The sequence below is a fragment of the Folsomia candida genome, unplaced genomic scaffold (assembly GCF_002217175.1).
Source record: "Folsomia candida strain VU population unplaced genomic scaffold, ASM221717v1 Fcan01_Sc003, whole genome shotgun sequence".
Lineage (NCBI taxonomy): Eukaryota > Metazoa > Arthropoda > Collembola > Entomobryomorpha > Isotomidae > Folsomia > Folsomia candida.
The window spans coordinates 1,847,367-1,867,708 of NW_019091195.1; the positions used below are offsets into that span (position 1 = coordinate 1,847,367).

Sequence of the window (20,342 nt, forward strand, 5' to 3'; positions counted from 1 at the left end):
ATTTTAGTCGTGTTTCTTATCCTAAACCATGCAATGCATTTTGCATCCATCTTTATTGCCTCCTCGTCTTTTGCAATATGTTGGCGTTGTATTAGTGATTTCGTAAAATACTGTGCCCTTTAAGCATATATGTACAGACGTATGTATGTACGTGTGTATGTACATACGTACCTACGTATTCTATATGAGCCTCACTGAGGAGATCTGCAAATTCATTCTCAATCGTTCCTCCTGAATCTCGAATCTCTGTCCTGCACCCAAACACTCAACATTTCATTGTCGCCCTAATCTCGAGTTAGAGATATCGTAAAGTTTCGTTAGGTGAGCGACAAGAACGAGTAGCATTGCATGAGCTATGTTGTGCGAAAATCATCATTCGACTTAAAACTCTGCCTAGCAATAAGGGTTTATTTTGCCACTTTAGTTGCTGCTTCGGACACTATAAATATTTTGGCAACATTACAGCTCAGTAATTAAGCATGTTCCTCATAAACAGATGTAAAATAAGCTCACAGTTTATAAAAATGGCTCGAGTGAAAAATTTGCAAACATGAATCTGGATGCACCACGACCAAAGATGTTTGTGGCTGGGGGCAAGTAGCGGTACTCGCTGGGGTTGACCCACACACTGGTTCTGCAAGTAAACTTCTTCTTCCTCAACCCACCACCACCGCCATTCCTTCACCACTGTTAACCATTACCAGCCAACAATATGAGACTCGACTCAGCTTCAACAATGAACCCCAAAAACCCTTCTTCTTAATAAGTAACTGCCGATGCGATGCAGACAGGTGGGTTACCTTGTTTAAGTCGAATAGTGCATACCTGTCCTACACATTAACAGCCCTGTGTGCTGCATGCTTCTCTTCTCGAGATTGCTTCAAGTTCCATTCACTTTTTACTGTAAGGGCTGCCTTCAACCGATCCATCTCTCTCCCTCTTTTTATCTCTGGGATTCAGCGAGGAATTTAAGGCGTGAATTATCCTAAAAATCGATAAATGATTTTTTAGAATATAGATTTTAATTTGTGAATCTGGGTGACATTTGGCCATTGAATAATGTGAACACCGTATTTCAGAACTTCGGAACAAACAAGGTGACATAATATAAATTCGTGCTAGTGTATGTATCGATATTTTGCTCACTTAGCAAGATGTAAATCAATCGTGGTACAAAATTGAGACAGAATTGTTAAGTAAAAACCCGTGCGTGGATTCGACAAGTGTAACCTGGATCACTTTTTGTTGGACCTAAGCAATAGGTATGAATCTTGACTTAAATTCATAGTGTCGTTAAGAAATAGAACGTATTTAAAATCAGTTTAAGGAGTTAGCCATAAAACGAAACAGATAAAGTAGTAAATTTATGTATTCCAAATTAATAATTAATTTATCCTAAGCGATTCATAAGTATATTGTTTGAGAAAAAGTAAAATGGACGGATTTCCTTCCTTGAACTTGCAATTACGGAGTGAATGTAATATGAACTCCAATAAAATTGGACCCGATTCCCACGATGTGCAGTCGATATCATGCCGATAACAGAGAATCACTTTCTTCTCATCCGTCCATCAAATGAACATTCCCAACGCAAAGTGGGTTGTTGTCTACCTGATAAATTTACTGCGGGTAAATATTGTACACGTCGTCGAAACCAACATATAGCTCACCACACAATTGACGACATTTAGCATCCTATTGAGAATTGACGTGTCCCAGTTCTGAAATGGTCGGCGTATCATCGTTCCATTGTATACATTTATGATTATGACGACGAGATTTCCCTGCAATAAAATGTATGTGATTGAACTCTGCTGCTAAACACCACCAGATACTTTCTCTACTAAAAAAAACTTTAGATTTCTTAATGTTTCCAAAACATGAAGCAAATCATCCGGCTAAGCAAAAAAAAAACGTACGTATTTGTGTAAATGGATCAAAATGGAAGTTATATCACGGGTGCGTGATGATGAACAATTTTTACATCATCAACCAGCAGCATTTGGCAGAGAGTTCATCAAGGCAAATGATCACCGAGACCGAGACGAATTGATTCCATTATTTCATTGCTTGCACACCAAATTTGCCCGGCTCCCAGTTCGTTAGATGTTGATTTGCTTTCTTGCCAAATGAATGGGTTCCGTTATTAAATACATATAAAACATTCCTCCTCCTTGGCTGCGATGAAACCAGCAATTCGATGGTCTAGCAGTGCAATAAAAGTAAACAAACCTGTCCGGCAACTTGTACAAGGATTCGCCATTGTAATGTGGATATCGCAGGTTGAGAATAAAAACCGCATATTTGCACGTCCGGCTCACAATTCCCAAATTCTCGGCTCAATCTCGCCCACCCAACAAAAACCAGCAAATGTTATGATTTCTACTATGCGTACATAAAATTATGAATCAATTCACAACCATTTCATTATGAATCATGCATGAAGACGAGCAAATACGTAAGCTTTCTGTAAGCTCGGAAAAGAAATCGAGGATAATTTTGAGATACTCATATCCACTCCTTATTATACCAAATTCTTAACGCGTATCATGAAATTGTTGACACAAATGACATTTTTCATTTTCCCCTTAACTTTATAATACCTCAGATGAGTGAGATCACACCAGCAAATCTTTTCTCATCCCAACGAGATTAAGGTTTTTAATTTAGAGACGTTTTAAAAAATCATTTCCGTGTGGCTGCCCAAGCTGAGCAGAATAACAGCGAGAAGAAGACTCCGATGCGTCCGTGTAAAGTGACGCCTTGAGCGCAGTTAACATGCAAATAAACTCAAATTCAATTACTCGCTTGATAATTTCGTTTCGTTTTGGGTGTAAAAACCTCAAGATTTAATTACAATTGGTATAAAAGATAGATTAACATTTTACCAGAAAGATAATAATGAGTAGAATGCGAGCATATACGAGTGTGTACCTGTATGCTGCATATTATAATTTATAATGCGGATGAAGAATGAGGATTTCAATTTTTTCCTAAAGAAATTAATCCCCAGTTTCAATTTCATTCCACTTTTTTACTTGTTGCTTAAAATTTAAAATACAAAACTGTCCTAAAGACTTTTTCTTTGAGGAACGGCTACAATGTGTACAAAACGAGTAAATTTATGTTACGGATAGAAAAGACGTTGTTTGTCATAAAAATGTGAGACGTTTCATTAGATTGCACATTCCATTGCTGACAGGCTATGAATGCTGTAGAAAGGAGGTGGTTACAAGTCGTGAGTAATTAATTTCCTTGTGCCAATTTTAAGACTTGCCCAGAGTTTTGCGCATTCGCTGCTACTGATAAAATGTTTAGCATGGTGGCAAAATGTGTACATGGGTATGATCACGATGTCAGTCACTTGTGTTGTGGTAGATTATTACTTGGACATGAATTTGACAGAAACAAACAAAATGAAGAGAGGAAAAACTGCATACAACTTTTTAAAATATTTACCTATGAAAATGCATACGTTTGATTTCCCTGTTACTTTGAAAGAAAACGTAGGGATTCACAATATTTGGAATATTACGAGACGATAATTATTGTTAATCTAATAAGAAATCGAAACTGTATTTGCATACCTTTTTTAGAATATAATAATCATCTTAACAAGTTTATACATGGGAAGAAAGTAGTTCAACGATTTTACACGATTTATGTCTCAATCCTTCGTTCTATGCAAATGGGCCAATCGTAGGGATGAGATTATTAAGAAGTGTAAAAGCGATACAAATTTATGCACTTTTAAGATTTATGATTTACATAGATAGGTTTGAAATAAGGAGCAGATTTGACTTGAGAATATTATACGCTTTTATTTTAATCGGATTGTCATTAATAAGTAATTTGACAACTGAATATTTAAGACACTCCCTGCAACGACTTCATCCCAGCTTATATGCATATTGAGTGAACTGGATTAATAAAAATATTTGAACTGCAGGATCTCGGCTTAATTTGCGATTATCTATTGAAGAAAGATTGGGTGCAAGATTAGTAAAGTAGTCCGTGAAATCGAAAATTGTTTGCAAATTTTGTCCTCCGTTCCAATATTCAAAAAATAAACGATAGATAATATATTACTACTGACCGAATAATTTTTTCTACAAAACTCATTTAATCAAATGTGTACATAGTTTTTGTTGTACAACGCTCGTAGAAACTGTGTGGTACGCATAAAAAACATAAACCATATTACAATATTTCATATTTGGTCACCTTAAATCGAATGTAATTCTCGGCCATTGTTAAAAAATCCATTTATTCACTTCAGAATTAGTTCAGAAAATCGCAAAGCTTTTAATTTTCGATACCAATATTCATCAAGTATTTATATACATGTTTGGTCCCTTAAATGGTGTTAATTTTTGTGTATCGCCATAACCAAGCATCTCACCGAGTTATTTCATTTGCCATTTACGTGCACATGTATGTTAAAGAAGTCGGAAAATAAATAAACAAAATAGCGTGATACTTTTGGTCCAATTTTTTCTTTTCCACTTGCAATTCGAGAGACCTAATAATCCCAGTTGTTAATATGTATAAAAAACACATTGCGGGTGACGAGGTGGGACCGTGATGGGAGGGAGGTCTTTTAATCTAAGCAACAATTGGAACGGATACAGAATGCCGTCGTGTGGGTAATATTCTTCTCTCTTGCGGCGTAATGATAATGCTACGAGATTCGCCACAACTCGCAGGTCCATGCCACACATTTTGTGCTTGGAATTTGAATTCAAAGACGAGAAAATAAAGTCCCGTTACCACTCCTCGTTACGTGCAATAACAAGCCAGGCAAGTGTTGGTCGTCCATACATATAGGTACACAGATGAGATGTGTGTAAGAAAGAACGTCGTTACAGTAGTGGATTTCATTGAATTGGTCAGAATACATAAGTAAATCTACGGACGGACGTACATAAGTTGGAGATATTAGCAAGTTTTGATTTCACAATAATAAATACTTGGATAGAAATGACTCCTGATGCACATTTATTATGGTGTCCATTTCATATTATTCAAGCATTTGCCTCACGCAGACGAGACAACCGCAATTGTTGTATCGATGAAATTATAATGTCTGATTCATTTCACGTATTAGACAAGGCATCATGTTTTCCCTTATTGTTTTTCTCTACGGTGCAAACATTGTCAAATCAGAGTGTCACAAAGTAACGCTGATATTCTAGTTATGGTACCTTGAAAGGTGCTGTTAAAAGGTGTTTTCTCACTTACGACTTCACCTCAAAAATTGGATAATGATATTATGGATCTCTTACAAATTGGACGACAAATTGTAGCATGCGAATTTCACGAGTGGCAGATTTTACGGTATATACGTTGAGAAAAGTGCAGGCCCCATTCTCAGAATGAAAAATGAATTCGATCCACATCAAAAAGTGAGAGAATGCTTAGGCCCATCCATCCATCCGACACCCTGGTCATTACTGCAACTGTGTAACAGTTTTTTGAATGGTAAACGGCTAATGAATATGATTTGAAACGAAGTGTTCAGTTCTTATTTCATTTACAATGTTGACGCCAGTAATAGAATGAAGATAGGATTTGCAAACCTATTGCAAAAGCAGAAAATCTCATCGCACAAAGGAATAGCGCAAGTCCACGCTTCACTTGTCACGAAAACAAGAAGAGATTCGAGAAAAATGTTGAGAAATATTTTTTTGTCCTTCTTATGCGAATGCACTTATGAATTGGTAGGCAGCATTTTTGTAAAAATGGAAAAGTGCTAAAACGGTTAAATAATACCAATTTCGTTACGCTATGGTCGAGACAATGTTTTATTATAATTCACTCTTGCTCATAAATAAGTGAGTACAATGATTATGATTACATCTTTTTTTACGATTGGTTATTTTTAAAGTTAGTAATTTCTCCAGGGGTGAGTAGCTAGAAATGCAATTAGGCTCAAGGCAGACCACGACACAACTGAAAATAAAGATATTTATTATTAAATTCCTTTAAAAAATTGAGCAGTAAGTGATTAATCTTACGTTGGCGAAATTTCGAGTGAGACATTTGACCAAGGGATCGTATGATTTGCAAAACTCGTCCTGCTCAATATTTTTACCTATTAAAGAGAAATATGTAGTATTTGAAAATACCCTTATTTATGGACTGATAGCAGATTGATGCAATTATTTAATTACCGTCAAAGAGTGCAAGGCATGGATTGAACGTCTCATTAGCTCGGTCGATTAGGGACGGTGGAAAATGTTCCATTACGTAAATATCAAATTGTTCTGCAGAAAGCTGTCCATCTGGTTTGATCTGATGGACATTACAAAATTTTAGACTTGGGATAAGTCAAGATTAATATTTTTCGCAATTTACCAAACTCTCCTTTGTAAGAACACATTTCATGGTGCACTGTAACACCAAGTAGTTAAAAATATAATTATTCGACCGGTCCAAAATGATGCTTAATATGTATGTAATATTTATTAATTGTTCTTTACCGTGGATTTCTGACTCTTTTCTCGTCCACTTTTGTACCCAAGTTCTTTCGTGCAAACATTGATTTGCTGCAGCTCCCTTTTATTGAGATCAGTAAATACAGTTCTACATTTGCGTTCTGGTGGCGCAGGAGTGACAATCTGTTTTATAGCAAATTATGAGAGGCATGATTATTATAATTAAATTTTTTGGGGGATATGATGGCCATAATTTTCTTACCGAAATAACAACTAGTATAGTTAAAGTGAGTACAATGGCTTTAACAGATTCCATCATTTTTACAAAACTTGTTATAAACGCTGAAAAACAAAACTATTGAGCAGCAAAAATGGAACTGATTCTATTCTAATGAAAATATCAGGTTTTATCCTTTCAATATTTAAACACTCCTTTATGAATAGGCGTCAGTCGAGTAAACTAAATTACGATTTTTCACAATCAACACAACAAAACAATACGCTTGTTGATTTTTTCAATGTTGCGTTGCTTCTTTGATTAAAGTTGAAATTCCAGTATTTGCACCCAGCAAGTAAATAGTTCCGTCACGTAGTTTGCTTAATTTTTCACGTAAGAATAAGCAAGTTTCCCGAGTGGGTATAAGAATAAGTATATTTTTTTTCTTTGACGCAATATGAATGATAAATTAATATAAATATGTACGTACGTCTGAAGAAGGAGAGAGAACAATATGAGATATGGAAACTGGTTAGGAGATGGATTAGATATGAATGGTGCCCAGTGCTTAAGAGCTGCTTGGTTTTGGTCAACATGAGGTCGCTTTATTGTTTTCCTTGGTACAACAAGAAAAATATTCCCATCGGAAAGTAAAGCAAGACATACATGCGAACATGCGATAATTCAAACTAACAAGTAATTAGCATCAAATAAATGTTAAGGAGAAGATGAGTCAACCTTCCATTCGCATAAGATGAGCCACATGTGTATATATCTCTCTCATACATACCTATGTACATACATATATACATCGATTTTATGTGCACAGACCACAAATCGTATACTTGACCTGACTTGTGAGACATTATTATTAGTACGACCTTAAAAAAAACTTTTCATGGAACAAGTAGCCATTACATTTATTTTATGTAAATGCCAGGATGTTCCGATTGCGAAATCCGTGCAATAATCCAGTCTAGCAACCATGAGATAATGTCTAAAGTATTATGCAATCGACAATGAAGCTTCCAATAAGTTATGTATACCATACCCTTGATTATTAATGTTTCATAAATATATTTTTTTATTCGATTTAAGATTAAAAAGGGATCAAATGACGACTTTCCGGCACAAAGAAATGATTAAGCACGTGAAGAACAAGAGGAAAACTAATATGAAATTGAATCGCTTTTACAAAGGACTTTTACTGCCAACCTCATGCTTACTAATTTTGGCTATCCTGCTGCCATGCAATTTTGTGGTATGTGGCACAAATACGAGGAAAACGTCGGTGGAAATCTGACGAATTTTAATTAATTTGATTGACATGTGATGAATCTCTAATTTTAGAATGGAATGGTTGAAGTTCCGAATGATGAGGAGTGGGTGAGTTGTGGCGAGTTTAAGGAAACGGCACAATTGGCACAATGTCTCTGCTATGTGTCGGAAGATGAGGGGTTCAAGGTTAATTGTGATCATGTCGTTTTCCCCACGGATTTTCCACTCTTGCCATTCCGTCAACCCATTACGTACTTTTCTCAGAGATTTGTCAATTACCAGACATTACCGCCACAGGTGGGTACTTATTGGACATGTGAATATCTTATCGGGATGAAATAATTGATCGGTGGAACTATAATGCATGATATTTCCCTTAAAGGCCTTCCTTGCCAGCGGCGTCCCCCTTCAGACGCTCGATTTATCAAATAATTGGCTTCGTCGTCTTACCGAAAAATCGTTGGAAGGGCTGACCGAGTCTCTCGAAATTTTGGTACACCTTGAATTTTTCTATTGTCTCTTTTTATTAATACGCCAACATACACATGTAGTAATGAAAACACTAAGTATCCAACTTTTAAGACCACAATTTTCAAAATCTGAATCAATGTGATGCAAAAATTCTGAACTGTAAATTTGGCTTTAAAATTTATTTATCACTTGCGATCTCACAACGCCTCATTAAGATTTCCCGTTTTTGTGGGATGCTTTTACATATAAAATAAAATTAGTAAAAAAATTTATTGTTGTCTGTGTAGGATTTAAGTCAGAACCGCTTTGGTGACCAGCTCAACCCAATTTTTAGTACGACCGAGTTCAAGCGTCTCCCTCGACTTCGTGCCTTAACGCTGGGAAATAATATGCTCTCTCACTTGGATGGAGGAATAATAGACAATGCCCTCAGTTTGGAAGAGTTTTACTTGGATCACAATGAACTCAAGGGAGTCCCTTCGAAATCTTTGAAGGGACCAAATGCCTTAAAAATTTTAGACTTGAGCTACAACCAAATTGATGAATTAAGACCGGACGATTTTGCTCAAGCAGTTTCTCTCATCATGGTGAACATGAGCAAGAACGAAATTGGGGTTATACAAGGCGGAGCGTTTCGTGGCATGTCCAGCTTAAAAGTTGTAGATCTCTCGTGGAACAGATTGCTAAGATTGAGTTCGGATTCTTTCATGGGTATAATAATCACAGTTTTAATGATGAAATGAGACACAATTTCATTAGGCTTTGTCTGGTTTTCATTGTGCAGGACTCGCGTCAATCGAAGAAATCGACGTTTCAAACAACTTTCTCAGCCAAATACCAATCACTTCAATGAAAATTTTACCAACGCTCAAAGTACTACGAATGGGATCAAATCTTCTTCAAAATTTGGAGGGGACAGTGTTAAAGCAGCTCCCCAATTTAGAAATGGTCGATTTAAGTCGGAATAGATTGAGTGAAATACCCAAAGGATTTTTCTCAGGCCTTTCACGACTTCGCGAAGTGAACCTGGGAGTGAATCAACTAAGAACCGTGAGATTTGAATAATTACTAAATAAATTGCTGAATACAATAAGCGAACAAAATATTTTCGATTGGTTCGTAGATCCCAACTACGGTTTTTGAAGGTCTCCCATACTTGGAGAAAGTCAATTTAATGGACAACAATCTCCTCACTTTCCCCGCTGCAGCTTTGGAAAATTTGCATGGATTGAACACTTTAATTTTGGACTATAACCGAATATCTGCACTTCAGCCAAGCCAGCCCTCAAATCTGACGGAATTATCTCTAGCTCATAATTTGATTCGTGAAATTCCACCAGAAACTTTCAAGTCTTTTCCAAACATGACGTACCTCAATTTACAAGGGAATCAGGTTGCAAGTGTGGAAGAGTTAGCGTTGCCTCTAAGTCTCCTTGAACTCAATTTGGGTGACTATTTTATGACAATATTACATAATCGTTGAAACGACATGCGATGTGGGCAAATCTTAAAACACTTTGTATGAAATTTGTGCAGGGTCCAATCAACTTCGGACAATTCCTAGATTCCAGCTGCCAAATTTAGAGATTCTCAACTTGAAAGGAAATCAGGTTGGAGCGTTACTGCAACACAATTTCGTTCTTTTGGGAAACATTCGCGAACTGAATTTGCAAAACAACATGATTTCATCGTTTTTCTCAAATTCATTCGACGGTCTCGATGCCTTATTGGATTTGGACATGTCTGGAAATAAATTAGAGTTTTTACCCAAATTTGGAAATTTGCTGGATCTCGAGATTCTAAACTTTTCAAGGAATCATTTGAAAGAGGTAAATGAATTGTTTTTTTTTTATTTTTATTATTCGTTATATAATCCCAGTATTACATTTGGTATGGCATTTCTTGCTAGATTGGAAGCATAGAAAATATGGACGCATTAAAACTCTTGGACCTGAGCTCTAATCAACTCACGAATTTAAATGCAGACATATTCAAAAACACGTCCAGCATAATATCCTTATACCTTCAGGACAATAAGTTAACTTCATTCCGCGGATTTAGTGGAAAGTTTGATCGGCTGAAAACATTGGATTTGCACAACAATCAAATTTCTTACGTTTATCCAAACAGCTTTGAAAGCTTTGGGAATTTGTGGAATCTGAACATGAATCAGAACCGATTTTCTCTATTTCCAACAGAGTTTCTGAAACCGTGTAAACAATTGAGGTGAGTGACAAGAGACGATAATATTATGCACATGCGTACTATGAGCTCTACATGCATAATTATATTCTCAAATTTGCTGCTTCTAAAATTCTAGATACATCGGCCTGTCGAAAAATCACCTAAAGAATTTAAACGAGATGAACTTTTCCAATTTTCCATTCCTCCGTGAGCTTGACCTTAGCGGAAATGCAATAGAACTTGTAATTCCAAACGCCTTCTTGAACTCCACACAACTGCAGAAAATTAATTTATCCGGAAACAAATTAGAGAATTTGGATTCAAACATCTTCAGGGTATGCAATTTTTTCATTCATTACATGGCTTTTTTGATATTTGACTATAAATGTGCTGTTTATTTGACAGTAAGTTGAAAATAATTTCACCAAATGAAATGACAAAATAATCAATTTTATTTTTAACCAATGCACACGTAGGGTCTCCTTCGACTTGAGCTTGATCTTTCTGACAACTACTTGAGCAGTCTCCCTCCCACGCTCTTTGATCGGGGTCATGTCCAAAAATTGCAAGAAATCAAATTATCTCGCAACTCGTTTGCTTCCATCCCATCCGACGCCTTACAAAAACAATATTTTTACCTGGAAGAACTTCACTTGGCAGAAAACAAGATTACCTCAGTAGCACCGAACCTGAACATTTTAGTGAATGTCAAATCTCTCGATCTTTCATTTAATCCGTTGGACGATGCATCTCTGAAGAATATACTTAACGAGCCCAAAACTGTTCGGATTCTCAACTTGGCAAATTGTTCTATTAAAGCGTTGCCCATTTTGGAAATGCCATTCTTGAGAGAACTAAATCTCTCTGGGAATAGCTTGCATTCTTTTGGAGACACCGTTTTCCAGGTTGGTTCAAGAAAAAAATTGAGAATCGCACATGTAAAAGACGCTTACTGATATGTATGATTACTTGTCGAATTTACAGAGATCGACTCTACTGGAGAAGATGGATTTGTCCAAAAACCAGTTTGCCAACCTCGACTACACACTTCCTCCAAGTCTTAAACAGCTTTCACTCTCTTCAAATCCCTTAACTGTAAGTAAAAAACAGCAAAGAACTCAACTTTGTTTTTAAGTCTAGTCGAATAATTTTGGTATGTAACAAAAAATTCTGTAATTTGTCTATTTAGGTAATTGCTGGAGGAAATTTTCCCCAATCCCTTCAATCACTTAAACTCAATTCACTCCCTTCGTTACTAAAAGTTGAGAAAAGTGCCCTTGTCCTGAAAAATCTGGTGGAACTAGAATTGTACGACTTGCCCAAACTGGGTTATCTGGATATTAGAGGAATCCTCACCAATGTCAATTTCCTCGAAGGATTCGATTTTGAAGTGAAGGATACCCAAATTGTGGATCAACTTCATCCAGGTCTCACTGCAAGAGTAAACCGAATTGGACTTCGGGGTCGAAGAGTACGTTCCATTTCGACGGGTGCCTTTGCTGGACTGACGTCACCGTCGATATCAATCTCACTCATTAATACGTCTCTCTCCCTCCTTCCCTCCATTCTCGTCCCTGTGCCAATGTCATCTCAAGTCATGTTGGACTTAACGGGGTCAAAGATCACCAACCTTAGCCCACCATTCCTCAGCCAAAATATTCAACTTAGAGGACTTGTACCAACGTGCGATTGCAATGCAGTCAATCTCGTGAGATACTTGCAGGCCACGGAGACTAACAATGTATGTACAAGGCAATTATTTCTTAGATAATTTTCATAGTAATTTACTCATAAATTTATCTGTGTAGGTATTCTGTGGAGCACCCAGAAAACTGGAGGGCACATCCGTTCTCTCTTTGACCCCGGATGATCTGACCTGTGACTCTGGGTCCAGCACAACTTCGCCGCCAGAACCTTCTTCTATTTCTACCACTACCACGACTTCCACAACGCCCACCCCCTCCACAACCGATGACATTATCTGGTCTGTTGCCCCCAGTACGAAATCATCCTCCAAATCTGGGAAACAATCTTCAAAGACAAACAAGAAAGTTCTAGACGCCAGTAACAAGTCCAAATCAGAAGTTAACAATATGGACTCTCTCATTTTCGGAATTGTTGGTGGTGTCATTGTTCTCATCGTCCTCTTTGTCATCATTATTGTCTGCTTCGTCAAGCTGAGTAACAGTTCTTCATCAACGGATGGTATATATCCCCCCGCTGCTCCCTCAGTGGTTAGTATGGGTCCACATCAAATTTATGGGCCCGTCGGCACCCTGGGATCTAAATGCACGTGTTCAGGGGGCAATAAGGGTCATCCTCATCACATGCATCCACACGGGGGCTACATGATGACTTCGGCAGGTCCGTATGGGACTGTGAGGAGCAATGTGGGGAAAATATACGGGGGTGGTGGGGGTATTTATGCTGTCCAACAAGGACAAGCTGGTCCTCCCAGTTTGCACTCCCTTTCCGGAATGCCAATGTCAATGGGGCCTCCGAGCCTTAGTCCTTATGTCAATGCAACTTATGCCAACTCGGGACCTGCGTCGCTCAGACATCATCACCAACAACAACATCATCACCATCAGCAGCAGCAGCAACAACAAATGCAGTATAGTTCCAACATGCAAGGATACTATGGTCAAGATAGTGATTATGAAAGTAGGAGATAATTAACAAGTCTTAGTTATTCTATAGAAAATACTTGTGGAAAGTTGAGTCATTTTGATAATTGTTGTAAAAGTAAAATTAAGTGTGATTGTGAATGAACTGCGTATGCATGCAGAAGTCTTATTTATGTGTGTATATAAAAGTAAACAATGCAATTCTATGTATCTAATTATAACTTTATAAAAATGATATTTGCATGTTCGCCTTCATTCTTTGTAAAAATATTTTGCAAGATTTGTACGATTTTTTATGGGAGACTCGAGATATGTATGTACTAAAATACGGGACAGTTATATAGCCAGAAATAACAATTTAATTTATTATACATACATATATTAACGTATATAGTTCTTTAATTAAATGTGCCTTATTTACGGGTAGTTGTTATACTTGCTCAAACTCGATATACTTTTTTATGGTGTTTAACTTATAAAAGGGCAATAAATTTGAGACTCATTGTTTAAGTTATCCTCTGCATTGAAAATATTAATTAATACGCTTATGGCATGAAACGAAACCTTAGGATACAGCCGAAATTGGTTGGATATTATCTGAAGAATTAATGCTTAGTGCCAGTAGACCTTCCAAAATTTATCAATCAACAAAAACCAATTTTATTTCATATCAAGGCCTCCAAATATTTTATACTTTAACACATTACAATCTTGGAAATTCATAAATTCATTAACAAAAGTATAAAAAGACCTGAGCAGAGTTTAATTAATATTTGAAGCCATATTGTTGGTGAGTCTGCGGCATGACATACTGAGGTGGGGATTGAGCTTGTGGGCACTGCTGCTGGAATTGACCCCCTTGTTGTGGTTGAACATGAAACTGGGGCTGTCCAGGCTGTTGAACGATGACGACGTTGGTGACCGGTTGTTTTGGTGGCCCTATGTCCTCTTCCCCCACGAAGCAGCAGGCGTGGACGACGGTCGGGACGCAGCACAAAAGTCCCAGCAACCAGTTGATGCAACAGTCAGACCCACATCCCTTGATGATTGATTAATGTTTTACTACCTCGTCTAATATTGCTTATCAAAAAGTTCATGGTTAATTATTACAAACCTTCTTGGCGTCATCATCACAGTTGCCAGTATTGTTGGATACAAGTCGTCAGACCACGATGCCGCTCTTCAAGTCACTAGATATATGGAAATATGTAAACTTGACGCTACTTCCTCCCCTCCCGCCATCATCGTCATCACCCCCGCTGCCGCTGTCATCGTCCCCGCTGCCGCCGTCATCGTCCCCGCTGCCGCCGTCATCGTCCCCGCTGCCGCCGTCATCGTCCCCGCTGCCGCCGTCATCGTCCCCGCTGCCGCCGTCATCGTCCCCGCTGCCGCCGTCATCGTCCCCGCTGCCGCCGTCATCGTCCCCGCTGCCGCCGTCATCGTCCCCGCTGCCGCCGTCATCGTCCCCGCTGCCGCCGTCATCGTCCCCGCTGCCGCCGCCATCATCATCCTCACCACGACCACATCCAGGACCAAGAAAGAAGAGGAATAAGCAAAAGAAGAGGACAGGACCAAGAAAATGTCCTCCTCCCACATCCTCCCGACCGCTCCCCCATACCACCGAGGGTTTAAATCCCGTTTCCGATGACCTTTTCTGTCCGGTGTCGGGCTGCCCAGGACCATCATCTTCAGCAACAGATGAGTGGATAGAATGTTCTGCATGTCTTTTGTGGTATCACACCTCTTGTCTTCTTTTGCAGGCCATTCCTGAAGATGACTGGTTCTGCGCAAACTGTCCCCAAATACATACACAAATAGGCCCCCAAGTAAACTCAAACACACCGTCGCCTGCAAATCAGTCTACTCTAGGCACACATAGTCAAATTACACAGTCAAGCCCCTGTACAAATCCACGTGCATCACAACCAATTTCTACATTAAGTACACCACTTTCAAATTTTATATCTAGCAAAGCAACATGAACATCTCTCACATTAGAGTGGCTAAATAACAATATAGTCCCAGGAGGTATAATTGAGAAAAATCTGTTACATGAAGCGTATAGACAGGACTCGTTAGGCATTTTCAAACCCTTAAACGATGGAGAAATTGGGAAATTGATAAAAAATTCATTTTCAAACATTAGGACCAAAAGACTTAGGACAGAATTTCATGGCGCTTCGAAATATCATTACGTAGGGATCCAGTTAAAATCAGAACAAGTTCCAGAAACTGTTTTTGATTTCAAATCTATTATTTCCTCTCTTAGGCAAAATTGTCCAACTCTCAAACAATGCCCCAAGGCCTGTAGAATTCCGGTAGCACAATCAATCAAGTCAGCCATAGATAAATGCATAACTGAAAACACACCAGAGGCATGGCACCTTCTTTTGACTTTTCCATATGTAACATTACAATGTGATTCAAGGGCAAATATAAAGAATGGTCAAAGTCTTAACAACAAAATTAGAAATAATTTATCTATTTTTGAATCCTTAGATAAAAATACTTATCAGGACTATCTCATTTCACTTTCATCCAAAAATTCAGTCTTTGATAAGTCAGGTAGCAAAATCAACGACATAGGGCCAAAAGTCATATCTAAAGTTTCCGAAGGAAATATTCGTGGCGCGATACGGCTTTTAACATCAGATGATGTTGTCGCTCCCAATTCTTCAGCGACTTTGGACACACTTGTAGAAAAGCACCCACAACAATCTTTAGACAATTTTACTGTTTTAGATGAGCCTAACATTCCACCATTTACTACGACAACAGAGCAGGTTATCTCAGCAATATTCTCATTTCCTAGTGGTTCAGCAGGGGGTTTAGATGCATTACGACCACAAATTCTGAAAGATCTAGTTTCACAACATACTGGTGACGTAGGAACTCAATTGTTAGAATCTCTTACAAAATTTTGCAATTTTATGTTAGCAGGAAAAGTTCCTTTAGATATTTGTCCTTTCATTTACGGTGCAAGTCTTACGGCCCTTAAAAAGAAATCAGGTGGTATTAGACCTATAGCGGTAGGTTGCACTTATCGTAGAATAGTTTCAAAGATTTGTGTGAAGGTCATGAATCATGTCTTTCAGGATTATTTTAGTCCAGTCCAAGTAGGTTTCAACGTAAAAAATGGTGCTGAAGCAGGAGCACACGCTGCCCGTAGATTCTTTTCCTTTCCACATCAATCACCTACAGCCTTCCTTAAAATCGATTTTAAGAATGCATTTAATATGGTAGATAGAGGGAAATTGCTTTCATCCGTTCACGAACTTGTACCAACTTTGTATCCTTATATTAATCAGTGCTATAGATTCTCATCCAGTCTTGTGTGGAATTCTTCTTTAATTGATTCATGTAGAGGTGTTCAACAAGGAGATCCGTTAGGTCCACCACTTTTCTGTTTAACCTTGCATCCAGTCATTTCAAATTTAGGGTCAGAATTTAATATGTGGTACTTAGATGATGGTACATTAGGTGGCAATCCTACTACAGTGTTAGACGATTTTCAACATATTATCTCATGTGCAAATGAAGTAGGTTTAGAATTGAACTTTGATAAATGTGAGGTTTCAGTTTTAGGTCCACAAACTAACACGCAATGTATACTAGAATCTTTCCAATCAGTTGCACCAGGTATTTCATGTATGACTCAGGAAAATGCTGAACTTTTAAGTGCACCTTTGACTCTTGAATCTATTGAACATGTTTTCCGCAAAAAGATTCACGCTTTTACTAACATGGCTGGTCGATTGCATTCCATTCCAAGCCATATTGCGTATTATCTCTTGAAACATTCACTAGCTATTCCACGATTAGTTTATCTACTAAGGGCAGCCCCTATTTTTAAATCTCCACATTTGCTAGAGGAGTTTGATTCATTGCTCCATAATGCCTTAGAACAAATTACAAATTGCCAAATTAATCCTTTGTCTTTAAAAGAAATTGCATTACCAATTAAATTAGGTGGTTTAGGAATTAGACAATCTGAAACATTAGCAACTCCATGTTTCCTTGCATCTTCATTTGCCACCACTGACTTGGTTTCTTTAATTTTGCCCTCGTATGTCACTGCTTTGTCCGATTCACTTGTGACCGAGGCGCAGGACTTGTGGAAGTCAATTAGTTGCGAAGAACTACCTCGCAGTACAATTACTTCTTTTCAATCATCCTGGGAAAGTCCAATTTTCAATTACGTATCTTCACGTATCCTGGAATCATCCACCACCCCAATAAATACTGCTAGGATTTTGGCATCAAGGTCAAAAGAATCAGGTGCATGGTTGCAAGCTTTACCATCGAGGAATTTAGGCACACTTTTAGACGATAATTCCTTCAGGATTGCAATAGGTTTGAGGTTAGGGTTAAATTTATGTTTCCCTCATAAATGTGTTTGCGGCGCACAAGTAGATGAACATGGTCTACATGGTCTTTCATGTAAAAAAAGTGCTGGCAGGCACTCTAGACATACGCAAGCCAATGACATTATAAAGAGAGCCTTAATTTTTGCAGACATACCAAGCATTAGGGAACCATTAGGGTGTTATAGGACAGATGGAAAAAGACCGGATGGTCTAACACTAATACCTTACAAACAGGGACGCTCACTAATATGGGACTTTACATGTACAGACACTTTTGCCCCCTCTTATCTCTCTCACACACTTAGACATGCTGGCACAGCAGCAAAACTGGCCGAGACCAAAAAACACAAACTGTACTCTGAACTTAAAACAAACTATATCTTTGTTCCGGTGGCTATCAAGACATCAGGAGTATGCGGGACGGAAGGGTTGAAGTTCATCCAAGATGTTGGGAGGAGGATGAAGGATGTCACTGGACCAATGTCGACAACTTTTCTCATTCAACGGATTAGTTTGGCAGTTCAACGCGGGAATGCGGCATCAATCATGGGAGCTGTCCCCAGTCAACGAGGATTAGAAGAATTATTTTATATTTTAAATGATAGGTCGTTTTATTTACAAAAATCATGTAAGGGGCCGAATGGTGATCTCGGACGCCTATCCGGATCAAGTAAAGGTTTTCCCAACCCACCAACATCGGGTTTTTCCTCTACTCCCCAAGCCAACTAAGTGTATTTCATAGTTTATCAATGTTTATGTTAATAATAAATAATTCTTCGACAAACCTTCTTGAACAGGACGAAACAACACGGGCAGCAGCAGGCACAAATTGACTCGCACATCTCGGCTGAGTAATGTTAAATAGCAGGTGGCTATTTAAAAAAAGGGAAATAAACACCCATTATTATTTATTTTTAATTTTTGATATCCACTTAATTGAAAATACTTACCAAATAATCTCAATAAAAGGGAGCTAAATGTCTGGAAGACTCGCGTATTTAATGGCTTCACTTGAATAACAAATTGAACTAGGAATTATCAAAATAATTAATCTGATCAAACTTTGATCGTCGTCATAAACATCATCCAACCTTCCTCTCTCCGAGCTCTTCTCCAACTGATCGTGAATTCGTGAGACAAAGACAAGTAGTTGAGCAAGCAAGCACTTGCCTCGAAAGAGAAAGAGAGAACGCCGCCTACTGTGGGAAACTTGGGAAAACTGAGGATTTTAAGAAAAAGACGCCCATGAATTAGACTCGGATAATTCAATTCGTGTCTAAAAGACTGTAACTGAAATTGCAAGCATTTCATTTTATTTAGCAGTGTAAATCATAATCTTCAATATCATATTCAATCATTAATATATTTTATTAATTTGTTATTTATACAAATAATGGCATTTTTACGGTATAAAGGTACATGAAATCCAGCCAAATGATGTAATCGAACATTTTACTAAAGTTCAGATTGGTTTAAAAAAGAAGTAGATTTTCAGTATCCCATATGTATGCATTTAATTGTTGCTAATGCAAAAGCCAATTATTTAAGGTGACTTCATACATATTCATATCTGAAGCCGTAAATTTGATATATATAATCGCCCAAATGATTTTAAAATGACAGATTTGAATGAAACAGAGCATTCCACGGACGGAGACAGCATAAAAATCCATCAGGTTTTTTGGGCAATGAATAAACGATTAAGTTCAAAATATGAAAGTCTGTCAGCACAGGTATAAATTGACGTCAACCAGGAGAAGAGACATTTCATATCAGTTCTCGTCGAAAGATGAAGCCAACTAAAGGTTCAGTCGAACTATCTTTGCTCGTAGTTTTGGGAGTTTTCCTTGTAAACGCCCAACCAGGAGAGAAATGTTCCACTCGAATTGCGGAGCTTTACCCACGACAAATGCTGGACTTGGACCAGGTAATTTTTAACTATTAATTTTACTGGAAAATGTTTACATACGAGTTTTTCCTACTTGCATTCAATTTACATAAAGTAATCCTGGTCTCTGTGTGACGCATAGATGGTTGGAGAGTGGATGGGAATCCAAATGGCTTGGAGAGATAGTTCTCTAGTGACACCACAATGGGCAAAATGTGCAAGCCAATTTTTTTCCAGGCAAAACGACTCCATAAATCTCAACATTATTCTAAAGTACGAGTAGTCTACTGTACTTAATTAATCCTAAGGATTAGCTGAATAAGGTTTTATACTAATGTGCACACCGCTTTTAACAGGTATGATCTCACTACAACCGGGAAACATGTAGAACGCGTTGGACAAATTGACATCGGAGAACATCCGTCTCATTCCCATTGGAGAAAATGGTTTTATGAAGATCCGAGTTAGTCTAAAATATAAATATGAGTAATAATACGGCCACTTATTGAACAAGGTTTTATTCATCTCAGGTCGATGGTGGGAGGAGGTTGTGATTGCAACAGATTACAAGAACTACTGGATCCAGTACGAGTGCGAAATAAATAATGATGGGATTCGTGTCGAGACCGTTGTGATGAGGGCAAGAACGAGAACGATTACACAAACGGAGAAAGAAATCTATGAAAGCATTGTTGAGGGCTTGGGCTTCCCTCCTGCCAATTTTGTAGGCGTTCCTCAACCTATCAATTGTGGTCATGCAAATAGTACCACTGGTAAGGTCGAAGCAAAAAAGCCACTTTGGTGGACACCAGATTTTTATTAAATTTATTTAACATGATGAGATTGACTTTGAAATTGTACTTTTGTTTTGTT

General features: G+C 38.0%; 3 protein-coding genes across 4 annotated transcripts; 2 read left to right on the forward strand and 1 right to left on the reverse strand.

Annotated features, from left to right (window-relative positions):
• The first annotated feature begins 739 nt into the window (after positions 1-739).
• LOC110845710 (SLIT and NTRK-like protein 5) lies at positions 740-13,725 on the forward strand. 2 transcript variants are annotated; one of them, XM_022092186.2, is made up of 14 exons: positions 740-1,262; positions 7,753-7,915; positions 8,005-8,229; positions 8,315-8,425; positions 8,691-9,114; positions 9,188-9,453; positions 9,527-9,851; positions 9,940-10,232; positions 10,313-10,629; positions 10,724-10,922; positions 11,064-11,492; positions 11,572-11,682; positions 11,777-12,328; positions 12,396-13,725. In XM_022092186.2, the coding sequence occupies exons 2-14, from the start codon at positions 7,769-7,771 to the stop codon at positions 13,260-13,262; spliced, it is 4,266 nt and encodes a 1,421-aa protein (XP_021947878.2). In that variant the 5' UTR covers positions 740-1,262; positions 7,753-7,768; the 3' UTR covers positions 13,263-13,725. The 2 variants fall into 2 exon arrangements, with proteins under 2 accessions (XP_021947878.2, XP_035705436.1); XM_035849543.1 differs by lacking the exons at positions 7,753-7,915; positions 8,005-8,229; positions 8,315-8,425 and having other exon boundaries at positions 746-1,262.
• On the reverse strand, positions 5,781-7,203 carry LOC110846363. Its single transcript, XM_022093084.2, has 6 exons — positions 6,700-7,203; positions 6,483-6,620; positions 6,358-6,393; positions 6,174-6,294; positions 6,018-6,094; positions 5,781-5,952 (listed from the first exon to the last, which is right to left on the reverse strand). Exons 1-6 carry the CDS (start codon positions 6,754-6,756, stop codon positions 5,932-5,934), a joined length of 450 nt encoding a protein of 149 aa, XP_021948776.1. The 5' UTR covers positions 6,757-7,203; the 3' UTR covers positions 5,781-5,931.
• A 5,604-nt stretch (positions 13,726-19,329) lies between the features above and the next one.
• On the forward strand, positions 19,330-20,319 carry LOC110847850. Its single transcript, XM_022094879.2, has 4 exons — positions 19,330-19,508; positions 19,612-19,742; positions 19,826-19,932; positions 20,000-20,319. Exons 1-4 carry the CDS (start codon positions 19,371-19,373, stop codon positions 20,290-20,292), a joined length of 669 nt encoding a protein of 222 aa, XP_021950571.1. The 5' UTR covers positions 19,330-19,370; the 3' UTR covers positions 20,293-20,319.
• The last annotated feature ends 23 nt before the right edge of the window (positions 20,320-20,342 follow it).